The following is a 17,765-nucleotide window of genomic DNA, read 5'->3' on the forward strand; positions in this document are numbered from 1 at the left end:
AGGGAGGTTGAGGCCTTTAAATTTCTGACAGGCCGAGGACCACCCTCCCTGGATCCAAATAGGCTGCATAGTTCCTACTGATCTGACCTTAGATATTTTCCTGGATAAATTATTTGTTTTAAAACCTGATTTAAGAAATTAAACATAAATATTAAATAATGAATAACCGTATCACCAGATGTGGCAGCATGGAAAGAAAGGAACCTGACCTGAAGTTACTTGTTCAGTCAGTGCCTCTGAACCGTGTAACAGTGGACTGTGTTATTGTGCAGTTTTGCTGTCACCTATCACACAATGGCATACTTGGCAAATGCTTCCTCAAAAAAAAAAAAAAAAGTTTTTATGTTGATATTCTGAATGAAGAGATTCTGAATGCAGAGTAAAGAACGAACATATCATGAAAAAGTTAATTTCTAAACCCTTACACACAGGTGAAATACTTAAATATTCACCACAGCTAAGGAATTATTTTAGGGGGTGTATGTGTGACTATTATAAAAACATTCACAATCAAAAAAGGCTATTGTTTTAAAAGTTCTAAAGTTACATTAATGACTAAGGTTAAGATTTTGGCAGAGTTATTTTTAGCAAAGTTCAGGGACAGGTCATGGGCAATACACAAAAATTGACGGAAGTCCTGACGTGTCTGTGACTTCTACTAAAAATAACAGGGGGGGCGGGAGCCTGACCAAATGCCTGAGGGTGGAGAATGAGAGACCTAGTCTCACTGCAGGAGAGGGAGGATGCAGCAATCACAGGGAGTTCCAGCTCTGGGTCCCCCACCGAGTGCTGTAGCTGCTCCAGGATTCCCGGTGGTGGCTCAGGGCTCTGATGTCCACCCTGGCCATGGGTGATGTCTCTGGGGTGCGTTGCTGAGGCTGGAGGCTGCAGGGTATCCCCACAGCCTGAGGCGGGTCTGGGGTGCTGGAAGCTGTGGGGAGTCCTGGGGCGGGTGGGAGCTGCAAGGGCCAACGAGGCTCTGTGGACCGCCCATCAAAGCCCCTGTTCACAGCTGCAGGGCTGCCTGATGGAGTTGCAGGGCTGCCTGCTGGCTGCAAGGTCCCCACCGCCTGCAGCGGCTGAGTCGGGAGTCCCCGCTGCCCGCGCTGGCAGAAAGCAGCGGACTCTGCAGCTAGCCGCAGCTCAGAGATGCAGGGCCCCTGCCGCCGCTGGGTTCCCGTGGTCTGCCCATGATGGCAGCGGGGTGCCCCCACTGCCCACAGTGGCTTGGGGCTCCAGGGTCCGCCCCAGCTCACGCTTGTGTGACTGCCTGCAGCGGCTGGGGGCCGCGGGGTCTCTACTGCCTGCAGCAGCTTGAAGCCGGGAGGTCCCCACTGCCTGCACCTGCACACAGCAATGGACTCTTGCACCGATAGCAGCTCAGAGCTGCGGGGCCCCTGCAGTGGCTGAGAGCCGCCTCCTCTACCCAGAACTCCGGGACTCTTGCCACTTATGGCAGCTGAGAGCTCCGGGGTCCCTGCAACTCCCAGAAGTTGACAGCTTCCACCCTGTGACCCACACTACAGGACGAAAGCTGAAGAGGATAATTTCATGGAGGTCTCTTATTAATGACCATATTATTTAATATCCCAACTTTATTGATTTATTTTAAAGAGTTTTGTCTCATTCTTTTATTTTCTAGGCTGGGCAGAGGGGAAGGTTTCTTTAAGTTGAGAGAAGTCAGTACATTAGGGTTCTCCCACATACAAATTTCCTTAAATATTTTTCAGACATTATCAGTTTGATCATGCATTTGACATTTTCTTGACGTTTTTAATTAGGTGATACTTTCACCCACGTTCAAAATTTTCAGGAGAAAAAAGTATGTCTGATCATGTTTACCTCCAATCTGATGTTCATTTATTTATACTTTAAAAACTATTAGCAAGGTTTTTTTAATTTACAGTAAAAATTAAATGGTTTTCTTTTGCACCCGTATTAGTCACAGGAGCACCATATTTAACTAAACTTGTGGACACTTTTGTTTGGGCTGAAATTTTCATGCTGGGAAACTGTCTTGGGCTGACTTTCTGGGAGAAAATGTCAGCCATTTCTGAAAAATACATTGTTGGGCACACTTTAAAAATTCTGGAGACTTTTTCTTTTAACAGCTCTAGTGCCCCATGCTTTGCAGCAAGGGTTTAAAATTTGGCATGGGCGTGACCTTTGTATCAGAGAAGTGCCTTTTGCAGCCCCTGAGAAAATCCACCCACATTTGGTCAAAGTTAAAAGCCTTTGTAAAAATCACAATTTACACATGCTCAGTAAAGACTTCCTAGATTTGAGTAGTTAAATTCCCCAAAGATCCCAACCACACTGAACCTGCTCCAGTCTTGGCTGAACAGGGCTTTTCCTGCAACTGCAGCTCTAGGCTGCCCCAGATCGGGGTCTGGACACCTGAACTGAGAGCAAGGAGCCTGTCTCTCCTGTGCTCTTAATGCCCTCTTACTTGGCCCAATCAGAGTGGAGGAGGGAGCTGCCTGATTGGAATGCAGAGGGAACAAGAGCAGAACCTGAGCAGATGAAAACTAGAATTAGAGGGTGGCAGGAGGGGGAGAAGGAAACCAGCACTGGATCACTGACGTGAAGCCATGTGTGGAGTCTGGAACTGGAAGCTGGGATGGGAATCAGGGGTTGGGAAACTGTGAACCAGTAATGTGGGAGGAGGGAAGGCTGAAATCAGATAAGGAGCCATGGGCAGGGATTGGGACTAGCTAGATGAAGACAAAGGGACTGGGATGAGAAGCCTGAAGTGTGGGAGAGACTGAACTAGAACAGAACATTTTGTGCCCACTAGAATACACTCTCCTCCACAGCCTGGAATGGAATCCAAGATTCTCAAGTCACACTATTCCTCTGCTGACCTAAAACATCTGTGAAACTAACTGGCAAAGTGTCCCACCCCACCACTAGTGCTGGTCCACACAGCGAGTGATAACCTACTAATGCTACCAGTTACTTCTTTAGCTCAAGTAGTGGAGCTCTCTGCAGTGGATCTTAAGATTCCAAACCTGCTGACAAACCGTGTGTCTCAACATGACATGATGGAATTTGTCTTTTCAGTTTACTTTTTTAAATAGCTTGAAATTGCACACAAAAAATGTGTTAAAAGAACATTATTAGGGAGTCCTGTGGAAAAAATTGTATGTGACCATTATAATGCATACACAAAGGGAGTCTAAACTGAAGTTGCTCAGGCAACCATAATTCTGGCATTTCCTCACTTTGAGTGCTTAGTTTACAATCTTAATAAAGGTCCTTTAACAGTTTGTGTGTGCTCATGATACAGCTGAAGTCTTACATACATGTGCTTATACAACAGATTTCTCTCTCTCATCAAAGTCAATTGTAAAAGTAAAGCTCTGATGAAGTCAAACAGTAAATTGCTGTGAAGTTATTCATAAATGGTTACTTTAGTAAACTGGTACTGCATTATAAGTGTCTAGCGAAAAGTAGACAAGAATATTCTGATAGAACAGACTCCACCAACTAAATTGCCCCAAGGTCCAGTTTGTACAGTAAACAAACATAATATAAATACAAATATATAGTATGGAAGAGCAAGAATTCCAGATTAGACCATTGGTCTACTTAGGCCACTCTCCAGCCTCTGATTTTAGACAGCACATAGTCTCCAGTGTACTCACATGAATAAAGTTCCACACATGAGCATTTGAGATTCTTTTACTGATCTTACTACCGCATCATCTAAGAAGCTCTGCCAGAATAGAATACGGCAAAGTCTATGCATGCATCTTCAGGAAGTCTTAGCTATTGCCATACTCTTAGGTTCCTTCATTTAGTACAGCACACACAACTCTGTGAGACCCTGTCTACACTTACCTCCGAGATTCGGCAGCAGTCAACAGGAGTTTACACAAGCTATGCAAAAATCTTGCATAACTCCCATCGACTTCTCCGCTCCTCTTCTGCGCGTTGTCTTCACTGCACTGCGCCGACGGGAACTGCGTTCCTGTCAACGCAGCGCTACGCCATTTGTGAAGGTGGTCTTAGTATGTCAATTTCTGGATCGACTGAGCGGGTCTTCACTTACCGCTCAGATGATCCAGAGAAATCGATCTGACGGCAGCGACTTTGCCGCCGTCAGTTTAGCCGTAGCCTGAGTCCACCTCATGATTTTAATAGGACTCATGGGCACAGGATCCATCGGATGGTTTGCAAGGCAAGATCAAGCACTCAGATTACAACTTTTTCAGGGCAGGGTCTCTGTCTTTCTACTTTACAGCACCTATCATATTTTGGTCATTACTGTAATATAAATTAATAAAAACTACACAGGGACTTACATTTCAGCTACTCCAAAACCATCAAATAAAACTACATATGCTCTTCTCATGGGCTGAACATTAAAGTCTTGCTTCTAAAGTTAATTTATAACCTATAAAAGCACTTTATGATCCTAATAAATGTTTATTTATGAAACATTTACAAAGCATGGAATCAATAATTTATTATTTAGCTTATAAAACTGATCAATAAGATGTCTTGCCCATGACAACACGATTAATGTTTTATTACAAGACATGCCCTGAAACATGAATCCTAGACTGCAAGCTCTCTGGGGCAGGAGCTATTTTTATTTGCTGTTTGTACAGCATCTAGCACAATGGTACTCTGATCCCCAACTGATGCCTCTAGGCACTGTTAACCATAGTACAATGACAACCGGCAAGTTTTTTTCCATGCCTGAAACATCAAATTTTGTAAAATTCAAGCTTTAAGTTAAAACAAACAAAAACAAAAAAACAGCCCTGTTGATTATGCAGGTAACCTTTCAAATATTAACCAGATATAAACCAATGCAGCAATCTCTTGGAAAGTCTCAGTGATGCTAATTTTTCTGATTTTATCCAAAGTCCTATAACATTTGGTGTTTTTCTTAAAACTCCAGTTTATAGCCATTTTATATAAAAATCTCAGTTTTCATTAAAAAAAAAATAGAGTACATCTCTAGCCCTTATGGCTGCAGAGACAAAGCTTGAAAAAGTGAGCCATACAGGCTCAAAAACCAAAAGGCAAATCAAAAGAACCCCAAATTTGGTTTGAAAATGTCATGAATTTTTAGGATAATCTTATGATTTTCAAGTCCATATCATGATCTTTAAACAGTTAAGGTTGGCAATACTAGGGTCTGCATACAGGCAGTTCTTGTATCTCTACTGCTACTCATAACATTCCCAGGCAAGAAAAGAGTGAGGTTAAAAGGCCTCAACATCAGTTTCAGAGCTGCTGTTCTGTGAGCAACTTTGCAACTAAGAAAGAACATGTCAGTTTCACCTGCAGCTGTTCATATCTTACCCAGGCTAAAAAGACAGCCACTGGAGCTATTCACCAAGGACTCCCCCCCCCCCCCCCAAAAAAAAAAAATATAGGCTGAAGGAAGTTTACAGAAACATCTCTGCCAACAGAAATCAGGAGGCCTGGAGACAAACACAATGTCAGAAGTCTCAGAGGGGGGAAAGGAAGGAAATGTGGTTTCTTAGCTCTTCCACAAACCAGAAGAGCTGAGGGCTTCAAAGTCATCAGGACACCTATTAGAAAAAGGCTGATAAAAAGTTGGCGCACAGTGCAGGCTCCAAAGACCACTCTACAAGAGATTACTACACTCTTGATGTATCTGTATGGGGAAAGGGGAGTACCATAACCACGTGTTAATGAAATATTAAGGACGAAATGCTAAAAACCCCCAAAGTCAGATCTCAAAAATGACCTGAAGACGGACAGGGGCCCTAATGAAAGCCCAGGCCTACCCCGGGAGTACTGCAGTTTTCTGCCAGCACAGGTATATCAGTCAAGGACCGCAGGCCCCCTGACCGACACAGGCGACCTCCGCCTGTGCGGTAGACACGGCTCTGAGGCTAGTGCACCAAAACCTGGAACAGGCTCCTTGAAAGCGTCTCAGCCAGCCTCCCCTTGTGCTTTGCGCGGCGGGGGGCTTTGCCCACGCACCCGAAGAACGTCTACCCAGCCCCTACCCTGCCGGAGACGCGAGCACAAGAGCAGCTGGCCAGCCACCTGGAGCCGGAATAACTTCGCCCTCCACGGACGAGCAGCCACCTCCGGCTGGGGGCCAGCATCTGGGACGGAGCAACGCAACCCGCGGCGGGGAGAAGGGCCAAACAAACGCGGCTCCCGCAAGGAAAGACCTGGCCCCAGCAGCATCCGGAGCGCTGCCGCCCAGGGGCTCCCGCAGGAGCCCGAGCAACCCCCTCCCAGTCGCCTCCCCTGCCCCTCCGCCGTTCCACAGCCGCGTCCCTCACCCGAGTCCAGCCCCAGCTGGTAGCAGGCCAGCGGCTCCAGGGAGAGCTTGTAGCCCTCGAACTTGGGGTCCAAGAGCAGCCGCTTCACCCGCAGGGAGCAGTTCGCCGCCGCCTCCATCCGGGCCCGCGGAGCCGGGAGCCGACTCGAGGCGAGAGGGAAAGTTTTTTCGGAAGGAAGCTGGTGTAACAAACCGAGCGCGGCGCGCGCGCGTGGACCACGGGCTCCCAGACAGCCAGAGCTGGGAGAGCAGGGGACGTCACGGGCTCAGGTAACGAGCGTACCGAGCGCGCGGAGCACCCTGGGAGTAGTAGTCTTAGGGCTCCGGCCGCGCCGGGCTGCGGCTGCCGGTCGCCCCGAACGCTGGGAATTGTAGTTCTAGGCCCCAAGGGAACGGGCACGTCCGAGCGCCCAGACCGTGGGGCATACTGGGAGTTGTAGTTTTTAAACTGAGGGAGGGGGCGCGCCCTCCGTTTCCCAGGCTCCCCCGTGCGCAGGGGGCGGGGCAGCGCATTGGTCAGGCCCAGCCAGTCGCAGCAGCAGCAGCAGCCTAGTCCCCAGCTCAGCTCAGCTCAGTTCACAGCCGGCCTGGACGGAGCTCGGCTCGCTCGCGGGCGCGGCGCTCGGGTGGGGCCACTGGGGGCGGGCGTCGCTTTCTTCTTCCTGCCTTAGGGCTGGGCGCGCCGCCGCGGGGTGAGTCCTGGGGGCTTTTCCGCGCGAACCCGCCGCGGGGTTCGCGTCCCGCTCACAGCGGGCGGGGAGACGCGGGGCTCGGCCCGACATCCCCGCGCTGCGCGCTTGGGTTCCGGGCTCTGGGGCCAGGCCCGAGCTCCCCGGCGTGGGGCGCAGCCCGGCTCGCGGGGAGGGAGGCCAGGAGCTGCTCGTGGTGACCAGCCCGGCTCGGGGGGCAGCCGTCGGCTGGCTGCGGACTCCGGCCGAGCTTTGACTTGGCCCCATGTTGCCGTGGCGTGGCCGGCCGGGCGGCTGAGCTGTGGTGATCCCTCCCCCGCAGTGGGTGCACCGTCCTCCGCCTGCTCGGCCCACAGAGCCCGGGGAAAAGGGGTGGCGGGGTCTGGCCACTGGGGAGAAGCGGTCTCTGGTTATTGCCGGGGGGCGGCCACTAGCTGGAGGATGGGAAGAGAGGGCGGGTCACTAGGTGGCGGAGGGGTGGGCAGAGAGCGGGTCACGGGGTGGGGTGGGGTGCGAGAGAAAGGTCTGATCATTGGCTGATGGTGGAGGATGGGGAGGGAGAAGACAGGCAACTAGCAGCCGGGGTGCTGCGGAGTCGGGGGTCTGGTTGCTGCTCTGGGAGTGAGGTGGGTCACTCGGGCGTGGTGGTGGTTTTCCCCCTCTATCAGATGTGCTGCGGAGTCTCTGCCTTGCTCCTGGAGAGATTTTAGAAGGGGAAAGGTACAAAGGCCCTTTGGTTGAATGTTATCTGAAACTCAGCTTTTCTCATCTTGTAATATCTCACCCCTCCACTTTGCTAAATCTGTGCTGCAGCACCTGTGATGGCCCTTGCATCCTTACACAGGGAGGAGAGGGGGGGCTACCAGCTCAGTATGACTGACACAAAAGTAGCTGAATTTGGTTGTCTCGTTTCTCATTTGACTGTCCTAGAACCACTTCATAGCTCAGGGCAGTTAGCAGCCTTTCCTCAAATCAGATCTGAACTATCAGATTTCAAGGTAAGATGATAGAGCGGTGGATATGAAGTGGCTCAAGTCAGTTCTGTTTGTCCTTTTATGAACATAAATATGTGGACTTAATTTTCTAGTGTGGACAAGGCCTTAACTACCAAGTGGTTTATCTGTTCTACCTTACCTTTAGTGTTGGAGACATTATCGTGTGTACATATCACAGGAAGCTCTGGTATTTAGTAGCAAAAGTTTTCTACATACGTTCATCAAAATATCTGGCAATCTAATTAGGGTCAATAAATTTAAGAACTGTAGAGAGACAAGGTAGGTGAGGTAGTATCTTTTATTGGACCAACTTCTATTGGTGAGGAAGACAAGCTTTTGAGTTTACATAGCGCTATTCTGATCTAAAGAAGAGCTCTGTGTAAATTCAGTAGCTTTTCTCGCCAACATAAAAGTTGATCCAACAAGAGATATTACCTCACCCACCTTCTGACTCTAATATCCTGGGACCATTATGGCTACACCATCACTGTACTGAACTTTAAGAACTGAGACAGTTTTTTCTCCTTTTACCAACATTTTAAAGTGGAAGTGAATATGCAGAAACCACTAGTTAATCAAGAAGCAGAGATTATCATGTATAATTTGACTGGGTCATCAGTGAATTACTGAATTGATGTGAGGACAGTAAGGTGCACTCATGTGATCACCTTGCTGAGTTTTGATAATCAGTATTTCTGATGTAGACAGTATATGATTGATGACATATTGTGACTGTCTTCAGTAAATTAAGCTAACCTCTTTCTCTTGTCTAATTGTGTAAATTAAATAAATGACAAAAACTAAGGACTCGGTTACACTTAAAACACTGCAGCTATACCACTGTAGTGTGTCAGTGTAGACATCACTTATGCTGATGAGAAGGCTTCTCCTATCGGCACAGGTAACCACCTTCCTGAGAGGTGGTAGCTAGGTTGCTGGAAGAATTCTTCTATCAATCTAGCACTGTCTGTACAAGGACATAGGTTGGTTTAACAGTGCTCGCATGGGTATGGATTGTTCATGCCTCTGACTGACATAGATAAACCTACCTAATTTTCTACTATGGGACCAGGCCTAACAGACTGTACAGAGCATAAGGGAAATTTAATCATTTAATTCCGTATGGTTTTTATGTTGCAAATGATTAGTAAAGAAGGCTGTTAAAATCTTGTTTTATAATTTTACAGATTTGCTGTGGAAATCTAGGTTTGCAAAATGAATAAAGATGCACAGATGAGAGCAACTATCAACCAAAAATTAATAGAAACAGGAGAACGAGAACGGTAAGTAGATTGTTTTTTCTATATGGGTTTGTATGTTCATTAAATGTCATAAAGTGATGAAGCATGAATGAAGTCCTGAATAGTAAAAAAGCTGAAATCCTGTCTATAATTCCAAATGCTGCAAAACAGTTGGGAAAATCTTGTGTATTATACAGGTAAAGAAGACTTAATTCAAATTCAAAAGTAAGGAAAAATAAATGTCCTCAGCCAGTTTTTAACTAAAACAAAAAAGTTGGTGCCATACCAATAGGTGGGAAAGTTGGCTTATAAATCCCAAGTGAACACTTCATCCAGTGTTGTTAATGCAGAAAATCTCTTTGTATGGATCTAAAATTACACTGTTAAACAAAGACATTGCAGTTCATTCTTTTTTCAGGCCAAGAGGGAGAGGAGCAGTTTCCTTTTCCTGTGCTTGAATTTCTTCTCCCATGCTTCTGAAGGGGAGAGGAATATCAATATCTCTCATTTAGACTTTCAGCTATATAGTTAACAGTGAATTGGTAGCCAGAAGAGACTGGATAATGGAATTTCTCACCCAGAACTTACGTTCTTTGCTTTCTCAACTCTTTTCTTCCTCATCCCTCTCTCTCACCCTTCATTCTTTATGCACTTTTTCTCCCTTTTCCTCAGAATGCTCTAAGTTGAAGATTCCTTGCATCAGTGGATCTCCGACTCCTTCATTTTTTGAGACCCTTGAAAGAGAGAGGTCCTCTCTCATGGATGTTTTCCGTCCCATTGTCACCTTTTGTGAACCACTGCCATGTTATTTTTTGCTTCTTCCCCTCCTGGTTGTGACTATATGTTTTGGAATAGTCAGTGCTTTGAAAGAAGACATACTTGCTGTTAGGATGCTTGAAAGTATATTGAGACATTGTTTACTCTTAAATCAGAGTAAAACAAATTTTATCTACTTTTTTGGCAGAGGGAGTGTAGAGAAGTTGTTTCCCTGAAATATTTTTGCACAAATAAAATCTAAGAACTGTATCAGAATTGTGTACTGTTTATATATAACAGTGGAGCAGTAGAATTTTTTCCTGAAGTCAAAATATCTAGAACAGCAATGCTACCAGCATTGTTTTTTCTTTGGTCTTTCAGAATCCCCACCTTGTCCTTTCTCATCCAAACATCTTATGTCTTAACAGACTGGTCAAAGAGGACTAGAATGAACACTTCAGCCTGTTAGTGCATCTCCTTTGGTCAAAAATGCGGGATTGCTAGAGCAAAGGAGGATGCTCAAAGGCAAAGTGGGCTGCCAGCCCTAGGAAGAGAGGACTGAAATTTCTGCTGCTAAGCCACTAGGCTAGTTCACCACATCTTATTGTAATTTGTTTCTCCTTCACCTCTTTAGGTATGGGAAAGCGGATCAATACTTAGTGTACCCCTTTGGAGTAAAGGAGGCTTGTTCCTGTGCTCCTTCACCAATAGCTGAAGGAATAAAATAGAGTGAAACTGACTTGAATCCTTGTCATTTTGTTCTGCACTTTTTGATTGTGTTGAGATGAGGTGTACACCATGCACATTCCTTCTTTCCCAGACTTCTCTGATGATAAAAATATGGTAGGATATTCAATGCCCAGTTTAAATCTCCAATGAAAACATACTTTGGATACTTCAAATCCAGAATTTCAAGTGTTTCTTTGATATCACATTACTTATGCTGAAAGTCATTTACTCTTACAGCAGGCCATCTTGGATCCCTTAGGATACAGTAGCTTATTTTATTTCCCATAATGAAGTAATGTGTAATTGTGCATACAAAGGCTTACAGTTACTTAAAGCAGTAGGGTATACAAAGTTATTTTGTGAGAGAGAGAAAATATCAGTGATGTATTTTTTGTAATCTGCTTTGAAGTGAAATATTCTTTCTTTGCTGTTAGAACCACTTTTTCTTCTTGTGTGTTTAATTTTGTCATCTTTACAGCCTTAAAGAGCTTCTGAGAGCCAAATTAATTGAATGTGGCTGGAAGGATCAGTTGAAGGCACACTGTAAAGGTAATTAAGGTTAACAACACTCAATATCCTTAGTTTTTGCCTAAGATAGAAGAATAGGTGCATCACTTCTAGCCAAATAAGAGTTCCAGATGAAAGTTTGACTGCCTGAAGGTCAGTTTGAATAAGATATAGGTGACGCTATTGGGCGAGAAAACATCTCAGACAAGGCAGGTTATGAATGCTTTATGTAATGGGATGGTTTCCCATTACACCTTTATTCACCTTGGTGGTTTATGGCATAGTTTCTCAACCTGTGGTACACGTACCCCTGGGGGTACACAAGACACAGGCAGCGGGTACTCGGGGAGGGGGGGAAGAGAAGGGAAGGCAGGCAGCAACTGCCGACTTCCGGGGAAGCCTGGCGGCAGCAGCCCACTTCCCGCCCAGTCACAGCTCCTAGCTGGGAGGCAGGTGGCAGGCACCAGAGTCCCGGGAAGCAGGGTTGCAGCTGCCTGCTTCCTGCCCTGTCACAGCTCCCAGCTGAGAGGCAGGCGGCAGCCACTGGCTTTTCGGGAAGGTGGGCGGCAGCCCCCCGCTTCCCACCAGGTCACAGCTCCCAGCTGGGAGGTGGGTGGTAGCCACTACATCCCCAGGAAGCCAGGCTGCAGCCGCCTGCTTCCCGCCCGGTCTTAGCTGAGAGGCAGGTGGCAGCCGCTGGCTTTTCGGAAAGGTGCGTGGCAGCTTTCTGCCAGGTCACAGCTCCCAGCTGGGAGGCGGGCGGCAGCTGTCACAGTCCTGGGAAGCCGGGCTGCAGCCACCTGCTTCCTGGCCGGTCCCAGCTGGTAGGCAGGCAGCAGCCACTGGCTTTTGGGGGAGGCAAGTGGCAGCCACCTGCTTCCTACCAGGTCCCAGCTCTGAGCTGGGAGGTGGGCAGCAGCCCCCCACTTCCCACCTGGTTACAGCTCCCAGCTAGGAGGCAGGCGGCAGCCGCTAGCTTCTGGGGTAGGTGGGCAGCGGCCCCCCGCTTCCTGCCGAGTCCCAGCTCCCAGGTGGTAGCCCGGTGGCAGCCTCCTGCATCTTGCCAGCATCTCGGCTGGAAGATGGGCAGCAGCCGCCTGCCCACGTTCCTGGGTCCCAGCCGGCACAGAAGCCTCCTTTGCCCCAGCTTGGATTGGGTGGTAGTCGCCCACCTCCCAAGCTGGCAGCTAGGCAGCAGCTGTCTGCAACTTGCCCAGGTGGCAGCCCCCTTCCCTGGCTCAAAGCCCAGTGTCCAGAAAACTTGTCAATTTCACTGCTCTATGAGAGACCCAGATTTTACCAGTTGCCTCTTTTCCTGTCTCTCTCACCCCTTCCTCCTCTCAAATCTATGGCAAAAAATTTGGTACGGTGCTTTATATTCTCCAGCATTGGCATGCCGCTCAAAGCCTCGTAGCTTTGGCCAACATCACCTCTAGCCCAGGTACATACTTGAGTTGTGCATCCCAGGTGTAAAGGTGGTAACCCTACCCACACCTAGATCTGACATCTGTCATATCACAGCCTTATATACTCAGCCCTTCTTCCAACATATGGCTCACATTAGTCTATAAATATAAAATCCCGTGGAAAATTGAGTGTTAAGGTACTTATTAAAATTTTCAGAAGTTACGGGGTACTTGCATCTTAGAAAGTTGAGAAACACTGGTTTATGGGATCAACTTGGATGTATCTCTGTTCACAAATTCTCATGCAGCCGAAGTAGCTCAAAATGCATTTTGACATGTCTGGCTGAGCCAAAGTTTTTGAAATTTCCTCTGATTTGGACCTCACTATACTTACCAAGGTCTGCCATATTTGAACTTCTAAAATGTGTGACTGCTTGATTGCTAACGTCTAAAGAACTGATTCCAATATAGTTTTTCATTTTGACTAGTGATTTTCATATTACAAGAAGATTAAAGCAAGAGCAGCAGTAGAGAGGTATGCCATAAATAATGGTCTGTGCTAGACCATTTCTTTAAGATCCATTGATACCTTCTTGGACAACTAAAATATATTCTGGAGATGTGTGGTATGGGAGGGAATTTATGCATTTATTCCTTTTAGTGGAAATTTTTCATGAAAACAAGATCACCGACTTAGACCCTGTCTACGCTTTCCCGTCAACTGCCACCGAATCCCGGAAGTGTTATACAAGCTACTCAAAAAACTTGCGTAACTCCCGTCAACTTCTCTGCTCCTCTTCTCTGCGCCATCTTCACTGCACTGCACTGACGGGAACCGTGTTCCCGTCGACACAGCACTATGCCACTTGTGAAGGTGGTCTTAGAACGTCGATTTCTGGATCGACTGAGCGGGTCTTCACTGACCACTCAGTCGATCCAGAGAAATTGATCTGATTGCTGCCGTCAGTGTAGCCATAGCCTCAGATGAAGGAAACTGCTAAGTATGAAAATTTTGTTTTCAAGTGTTGATAGTAATGGTAAACAGTTAATATATTAAATATAGATAAAACTCTTATTACCAAAATGGTCTTTCAGCTTCCATGGGGGGCTAGCAACTTTCTAAGCCAGCACATGATTGTTTTGATGCTAAGAAAAAAAAGCCTTACTTTGAATATTGTTTTTTAAAGTTTCTTCAGATCAGATTTACTGTGCCCAAATGGCACATTTGATGGCAGTTTAAGTACATTTTTCTGTAGTTTATAATGCTAAGATTTTTCAGTTCTATTCTCAACTGAAACATTTTACACTATTAGTTACAAGAGTCCTCATTTAAAAGTACAGAGCATATTCCAGCAGAACAGGACTATACTAATCGAAGTTGAGATTCATTTCAACATTGGGTTCTGCATTTTGCAAAAGTATTTACTATATTTAAGTAAAGGGATTCTTTCAGAAATAATACTGATATGCATATGAAAGCACTAAAACTTGAACAGGGAAAATATTGTGCACGTTTGCTATAGATCTAATCTGTCTAAAGGGTTTTTTTTTAAATTGCTGTTATATTCCTGAGTAATTGACAGTATAGTATTGGTGTGTTTATCTCTTTAACTGTCTTAAAATCTTTATAGCTATGCATTATGTTTCCAGTTAACATTAAGTATAATATTTAACTGAAATTATAGTCTTGTTCTGGTTGCAGTTCAAAGATTTATAAATAATTGCTGCAGTGCTACATGTCCAGACAGTGCCTATCACTGGTATATAGAGTACAGATTTGACAAATGTTGGTCTAATGAACTTATTGATTGTCTTTTCAGGTTCTTGTACCAAGCCCGTTGCTATAGTAATCTCAGCACCATAATATGAATTAGATTAAATCCAAAGTAGGATTACAAATGTATAATTTAATAGCATGATCTACATATGCAGATTTTGTATTGTAATCTTTGGATTCAAATTATTCAGGTGGTTTTCTTGGTCTCCCCTAGATGTAATTAAAGAAAAGGGGTTAGAGCATGTTACTGTTGATGACTTGGTGGCAGAAATCACTCCCAAAGGTAGAGGTAAGAAAAGTAATATGCAAAAAACTATGAATGCCATATTAATCTTACACTTTTAAATACTCTAGAAACTTTGTCAGCGCACCAATAACTTGCCCACATTGCATAAAGAGGAAAATATGTAATAGCCTAATTAGTAACCACAAATGGGCTACATGTGTAAATTCATGTTGCCATGAAAACCTTATGGCTTCTGTCCTGACTCATGAATTTTAAAAAAATCTTTGACTTTTTTTAAAGAAGAAAAATCTGCATAACAATTAAATGGTCCCATTGGTTTCATTGACATAAATAGGGTTGTGTGTGTGGCGTATGGGAGAGATGTGTTCATGTCTCTGTTATTTTGGCTGGAGACCTCTGCGAGGCGCGGTTAACAAGGCAGTGGGATATCTGAGGGGAAACACTAAAAGAGCAGGAGCAAAGAGACAATTCACATCTCATGAAGAAACATGCTTTGTGTTACAGTCTTCTTTTTGCAGTCCATTCAGTCGCCCCACAGCCAGTCAGGCCATCTGGGAAACCTCTAGTGTCAAAGTTGCTTTAAAAAAATGCTTGTTCAGTATGCTCAGAAATGAAATTTCTAAATTCCTGTTCTTGGACCCTAGGTGTTCATTATTGTATAGTTCCTCTAGCTCTTCAGTTTGAGAATTGAGCCAGTAGACTAAAAAGTGAGTCAGATCCTTTGCTGCTGATTGCATCCCACCTACTGCCAAATATAAAGCCTTCCTTCTAAGTATTCCAGTTATTTCCTTCTTGATTGTGCCAGCCAGCAACTGCTTTCCAACCCCAACAGGAGACTGTGTGCATCATTGACTATGGCTCCAAGTTTACCACCTCTGTTAGCTGAATTGGCTTGGTGGTGCTCTAGGAAAGTCTATCATGCATCAAAAGAATTACAGGGGCAACTTATGTTATACTGCATTACATTGATGTGCATATCTTTGTCGTTTTGCCCTATTTCTTACCAGCTTTTTTTATTTGTATTTCAGCCTTGGTACCAGACAGCGTAAAGAAAGAACTCTTACAAAGAATAAGAACCTTCCTTGCCCAACATGCCAGTCTTTAAGTTTGACGTTAATTCTGAGTACAGTATTTTTGTTTCTGTATTATGTAAGTCATGCCAGAAATTGGAATATATTTTTCATTTTTTGTATGTTTAGTTACAAAAGTGTTTCATTACACTGCAATAATTTCTTAAATTTGCTGTTTTAATAAAAACCAAACCTTTTGGGGGACATGTATGTTATTGAAGGCTCTTATTTTCTGTTATACTGAGAGGTTTATAAGCTGGTGACACGTTAATTTCCAGGTATCTTTTGCCACTTTACACTAAACTAAGCCATTACATTAAGTCAATATGTTTTTTTATGATTTTTTAATACCTCAACCTACTAAATACGAACACATTCACTCTTCCAAAAATTTGTGTAAATATAATAGAAATGCAGATGAAAAAAATAAATATATGGAGATTAGAACACAGAATGCTATTGTATAAATCTTGTTTAGTTTAGTCTGATCAATAGTCGGATATAACACCAAGGAAAATAAGGACATTATATAAAATTCTATTGGTGACAGTCTTCCCACTAAGTACTTAACCGGTATCCCTGTGTGGTGATAGAAAGTTACAGAAGGTACTTTCTTTTGGAGTTTTTTTTTATATATAATTTATAGGACTTCTGAATAACCGTTTAACCCTACATCCACATTCCAACTTCTCCAAAAGATGCTTTTTCTTTTTTTTAGTTAAAAAGAAACACTGCTACATAACTGTTGTGTTCCACCTTTATAGCATTTCATTGGTGTATGAGATCCAGCTATACTTCATATACTGTGGCCTTTTGAGGCCCTTCTGGATAAAGGTACTACATGGTAATTTTCTTCTTTTTCATCAAGCTGATGAATCTAAAATTCTGACTAGAACAGACACAAGATGAAACAATAAATAACTGTGCTGAAATAACTTGCAATAATAAAACACTAAGATGACCCTGAGGATGTGAACAAGAATGATGGTGTTGTGGAGGGCTTGTAGGAGGGAAGAGGTGTTTGGCTTTTGCCATCTTCAGTTTGAGTTAGCAATACACTCAGGAGACAATTAGATGATATGTCTACATTGCAAAGTGAAGTCAATTTTAATTTGTCAACATTCATCCGCCGAACTAATGAAGTCAGATGAGCGTGATCACACCACGCTCAGTGCATCGGGGAATTGCATCCCCACCAGCCGCGCTTGCATCAATGAACAAAGCAGAGCACCAGGGGTAGCTATCCCACAGTGCAACTAGCCATGGGGGCTTTTGGGAAGATCTTTGTCCTCCCATGATGCAACATCCTCCCAACCCCCTCCCTTTTTGCACTAAACAAACAGACGAACAATTTTTCGTGCCATTTTTTTGAAACCCTTCACATTCTGCCACATGTACGCCAGTGCCAGAGGGGCTTGGAACCATTGTAAGCATCACAAACACCTCACGACTCACCATGCAGTATTTCCGAGGCCGAGACAGGAGCCACAGCACAGAAAATTGTGATGTTATTCAAACCACCCTGCTACAAGACATAGAATGAAACAATTCCTGGTTGTTGCTGGCTCTCATGCAGGAGCTGAATTTGGTGGAATGCTGATTCTGGTCCCATGAAACAAGCACAGACTGATGGGATCACATTGTTATGAAGGTATGGGATGACAAGCAGTGGCTGCAGAACTTTCGGATCTGTAAGGCCACTTTCCTGGAACTTTGTGCAGAACTGTCCCCAGCTCTGAAGTGCATGAACACTCACTTGAGACTTGCTCTGACAGTAGAGAAGTGAGTGGCCATTGCTCTGTGGAAGCTAGCAACACCCGATTGCTACTAGTCAGTTAGGAATCAATTCAGAGTCGGTAAATCCACCATGGAAGCTGCTGTGATGCAAGTTTGCAGGGCCGTTAATAGACTTCTTCTAAGAAGGGTAGTGACTTTGGGAAACATGCAGGGCATAGTGGACGGGTTTGCTGCAGTGGGGTTACCAAACTGTGGAGGGCAATAGATGGCACGCATATCCCTATCTTAGCGCCGGACCATCTTGTCACAGAATATGTAAACCGAAAAGGAT

At 44.8% G+C, this 17,765-nt stretch overlaps 2 protein-coding genes across 3 annotated transcripts in view; one reads left to right on the forward strand and one right to left on the reverse strand.

Annotated features, from left to right (window-relative positions):
* Window positions 1-6,556, reverse strand: part of NUDCD1 (NudC domain containing 1) — a 139,204-nt gene extending 132,648 nt beyond the window's left edge. The window contains exon 1 of one of the 2 annotated variants that reach the window (XM_067537396.1): window positions 6,282-6,556. In XM_067537396.1, the coding sequence (XP_067393497.1) occupies window positions 6,282-6,399 (118 nt within the window). In that variant the 5' untranslated portion in view covers window positions 6,400-6,556. The remainder of the gene's footprint in view (window positions 1-6,281) is intronic. The other variant, XM_067537395.1, reaches the window with a different exon arrangement.
* A 257-nt stretch (window positions 6,557-6,813) lies between these two features.
* Window positions 6,814-15,901, forward strand: ENY2 (ENY2 transcription and export complex 2 subunit). Its single transcript, XM_067537398.1, has 5 exons — window positions 6,814-6,972; window positions 9,152-9,247; window positions 11,169-11,239; window positions 14,595-14,669; window positions 15,656-15,901. The coding sequence occupies exons 2-5, from the start codon at window positions 9,180-9,182 to the stop codon at window positions 15,730-15,732; spliced, it is 291 nt and encodes a 96-aa protein (XP_067393499.1). The 5' UTR covers window positions 6,814-6,972; window positions 9,152-9,179; the 3' UTR covers window positions 15,733-15,901.
* Window positions 15,902-17,765: the final 1,864 nt, after the last annotated feature.

The sequence above is a fragment of the Emydura macquarii genome, unplaced genomic scaffold, assembly GCF_026122565.2.
Source record: "Emydura macquarii macquarii isolate MOO-44397 ecotype Brisbane River unplaced genomic scaffold, CSIRO-AGI_Emac_v2 contig_383, whole genome shotgun sequence".
Lineage (NCBI taxonomy): Eukaryota > Metazoa > Chordata > Testudines > Chelidae > Emydura > Emydura macquarii.

Excerpts from the sequence above, each read along its gene's own strand:
- ENY2 (XM_067537398.1), top strand. The coding sequence starts at position 9,180 with ATGAATAAAGATGCACAGATGAGAGCAACTATCAACCAAAAATTAATA. Across the intron at positions 9,248-11,168 it reads GAAACAGGAGAACGAGAACG|CCTTAAAGAGCTTCTGAGAG; the intron begins GTAAGTAGATTG and ends TCATCTTTACAG. Across the intron at positions 11,240-14,594 it reads GTTGAAGGCACACTGTAAAG|ATGTAATTAAAGAAAAGGGG; the intron begins GTAATTAAGGTT and ends GGTCTCCCCTAG.